This window comes from Dendroctonus ponderosae, unplaced genomic scaffold, assembly GCF_020466585.1.
Source record: "Dendroctonus ponderosae isolate FM_Combo_2020 unplaced genomic scaffold, Dpon_F_20191213v2 Dpon_F_20191213_5, whole genome shotgun sequence".
Classification (NCBI taxonomy): Eukaryota; Metazoa; Arthropoda; class Insecta; order Coleoptera; family Curculionidae; genus Dendroctonus; species Dendroctonus ponderosae.
The window spans coordinates 14,646,983-14,650,216 of record NW_026018715.1 but is presented as its reverse complement, the minus strand read 5'-3'; the positions used below and the strand labels follow the sequence as shown (position 1 = coordinate 14,650,216).

Sequence of the window (3,234 nt, the reverse complement as noted above, 5' to 3'; positions counted from 1 at the left end):
GCATCGGCGTGCGGCTCCAACGCCGATTGCCTGGAAACTTTCAACGGCATTGAGTGCGCCTGCAAGCACGGCTTTTCCGGCAACGCCTACATCGACTGCAAAGACATCGACGAATGCAAGAACAGCGTGTGCGGAAACAGCGCCGTTTGCATCAACACGATTGGCAGCTACGATTGCCGGTGCAAGCAAGGATATGCCGGCAACCCGTTCGTCATGTGCACGCAGGTCCAAGGAGGAATCTGCAGGCAACCGGAAAACTGCCAATGCAGCGACACCCTCCTGTGTCCCAATGGGTATTCCTGCAAACGTGGACAATGCCGCGACCTTTGCGAGTCGGTGAGCTGCGGGCCGAAGGCCATCTGCGACAGCGGCAAGTGCAGCTGCCCGCCTGGCTACGTTGGGCACCCCAAGGACCTGAAGGCTGGCTGCAGCCCTCAGGGCCAGTGCAGCAGCGACGCGCACTGCGCCAACACGGAAATCTGCTTCCAGCTAGGCAAAGGCCTGCGCACGTGCGTGGATGCTTGCTCGAAGGCCCAGTGCGGACCGAACGCCTTGTGCATTGCCTCCAAGCATCGCACCTCATGCATCTGCAGTCCCGGCCACAAAGGCAACGCTGGGGATTTGAGCGTCGGCTGTCAGATGGAGGAGCGGCTCAACTCGCGGGAATGCTTGGAGGACAGCGACTGTAAGTTCGCGACGATTTGCGCCATCGACCAAAAGGGCCTGCAGCGATGCATAAACCCGTGCGAAACGGTGGCATGCGGCACCCATGAGGCCTGCCAGCTCGATGTGGCTGGCCACCCGACATGTGCGTGTACCGACCAGTACCTGTGGAACCCGGTTTCGTCCGCCTGCGAGAAGCCTGCAGTGCCAGAATGTGAGCATGATGGCGACTGCGAGCCGGTCGCCACCTGCCAGCCTGATGCTCTCGGCGTGCTCAAGTGCAGCCTGATCTGCCCCCAGTTCACGTGCCCCAATAATTCCGCCTGCGTGGCCGAGGCCCATAAGGGTCAGTGTCGGTGCTTCGAGGGCTACTCAGGGAACCCGAACGACCGCAACGGCTGCCTGCTGATCAAACAAGACGCCTGCTCTGCGGACGCTCATTGCCCAGAGCAAGACACATGCAGGAGCAGCCCGGAGGAAAACCGCCTAATGTGCCTGCCAGCATGCGATTTGCTGCGCTGCGGCCCCAATGCGATCTGCGCGGTTAACAACCACGTCCCCAAATGCCAGTGCCCTCCCGGCTCCTATATCGGCAACGCCAGCGACTTGGGCCTGGGCTGCAGGGCGGTGCCCTGCGTCTACAACATCGACTGCCCCTCCAGTCAGCTCTGCGACCGGCTGTCGCATTCCTGCAGGGATGTCTGCGATGAGGAGGCCTGCGGCACCAACGCAGTCTGCATTGGGCAGGACCACCAAGCCTCCTGCCAATGTCCGCCCGGATTCGCTCCCAACCCCCTGGCTGAAGTCGAGTGCGTCCTAGTCGACCAATGCAAGTCAAACCCCTGCCATCCCACTGCGCTTTGCCGGCCGACCAATCGGGGCTTCAGCTGCCTCTGTCCGGAGGGGACAGTAGGCGATGCGCTGGTCTCAGGTTGCAAGCAGCGAGGCAACTGCACCAAGGCTCCAGAGTGTCCCGCGAACACCGACTGCGTGGGAGGCTACTGCATCAGCCCCTGCAGCCGCCAGGCCTGCAACCCCAACGAGGTTTGCTCAGTGGTTAACAGACAGGCCGTCTGCTCCTGCCCTGCCGGATATAAACAGTCAGGGTCTGGATGCCTGCGCCTTATTCAGGCCTGCGCCTCTGATGCGGAGTGCAGCAACGAGGTGTGCTACCAAGGCCAATGCCGGCCGGTGTGCAGAGACAGCAAGGACTGCTCAGAAGGGGAAGCCTGCTTGAGCAAGAAATGCGCCACCCCTTGCACCGACCACAGCCAATGCGAGCAGGGCCAAGCTTGCAGGGCTGGCATGTGCACCCTGGGCTGCAGAAGCAACAAAAACTGCCCCAGCCATCAGGCTTGCGTCAACAGCCAGTGCCTGGACCCGTGCGCCAGTAGGGAAGCCTGCGGCCCAAATGCTGTTTGCTCTTGCAAGGACCACCGCACATCCTGCGAGTGCCCCAAAGGCTTCGAGGGCAACCCGCGCCCCGAACAGGGCTGCATTCGCATTCCCACCCTATGCAATGCGCAGCATCAATGCCCATCGGGGCACGCCTGCTTCAACGAGCAATGCACCTTCAACTGTCATGGGAATAGTGATTGCGCTGTAGGCGAGCGATGCACCAACAAGGGCTGCCTGAAGGTCTGCTTTGGAGACAGCAACTGCCTCACTGGGGAAATCTGCCGGGACGAAGTCTGCCAACCTGGGTGTGCCCGGGATAGTGACTGCAAGCCGTCGCAGACCTGCCTGAACGGATCCTGCAAATGCAGCGCAGGATTCATCGGAACCCCGCAGGGCTGCAGCGATATCAACGAATGCGAAGCGCACCCGTGCCATCGCAGTGCCATCTGCAAAAACGATCTCGGTTCCTACAAGTGCGTCTGTCCTGAGGGCATGATTGGGGATCCCTACACAAGCACCGGGTGCTCCGGGCCTGGACAATGCAGATCTGATCGCAACTGTCCAGACCAACTGGTGTGCAAACGGGGCAAGTGCCAGGACCCTTGCGACAAATGCGGGGTGAACGCGCTGTGCGCTGTGGCCAATCATGCACTGTCCTGTGCGTGTCCCCCCGGCCATTTGGGGAACCCGTTCGACAAGAGTCTTGGATGCTTCAAGGTGGAGTGTATTGAGAACGATGACTGTCCTGATGACCGCTTCTGCAATGCGCATTCCAACAAATGTCTTGGTAAGTGTTTGGGCTTAACTGCAAAGGACATGAGAAGTGAGTGATTGGGCCTTTGTAGATCCGTGCGGCTTTGTCGACTGCGGAAAAGGTTCCTGCCAAGCCCAGAACCACGACACCATTTGCGCCTGCTCCACTGGTTACAAACTGGTCGAGGACAAATGCGTCAATGTTGACGAATGTGAGGAGAGTCGCCCCTGCCACTCTACAGCCGAGTGAGTAGACCAAAATTCAAATTGAACTTGTTGAAGTAGACCCTGGGGGAAATCCCATGGACACTTTAGATGGATACTTTTAGCCTCTTTAGTTTGCTATTTAATAAAGCGGTTGGTTAAAAACAGAGTAGTAACGAGCGTAAAGAGAATTGAGCGCCCTTTAACACGATGTGC

The 3,234-nt window shown here is 59.2% G+C and overlaps 1 protein-coding gene across 1 annotated transcript; it reads left to right on the top strand.

Annotated features, from left to right (window-relative positions):
- Nucleotides 1-6: 6 nt before the first annotated feature.
- Nucleotides 7-3,064, top strand: LOC125504545 (neurogenic locus notch homolog protein 2-like). Its single transcript, XM_048666714.1, has 2 exons — nt 7-2,848; nt 2,907-3,064. The coding sequence occupies exons 1-2, from the start codon at nt 214-216 to the stop codon at nt 3,062-3,064; spliced, it is 2,793 nt and encodes a 930-aa protein (XP_048522671.1). The 5' UTR covers nt 7-213.
- The last annotated feature ends 170 nt before the right edge of the window (nt 3,065-3,234 follow it).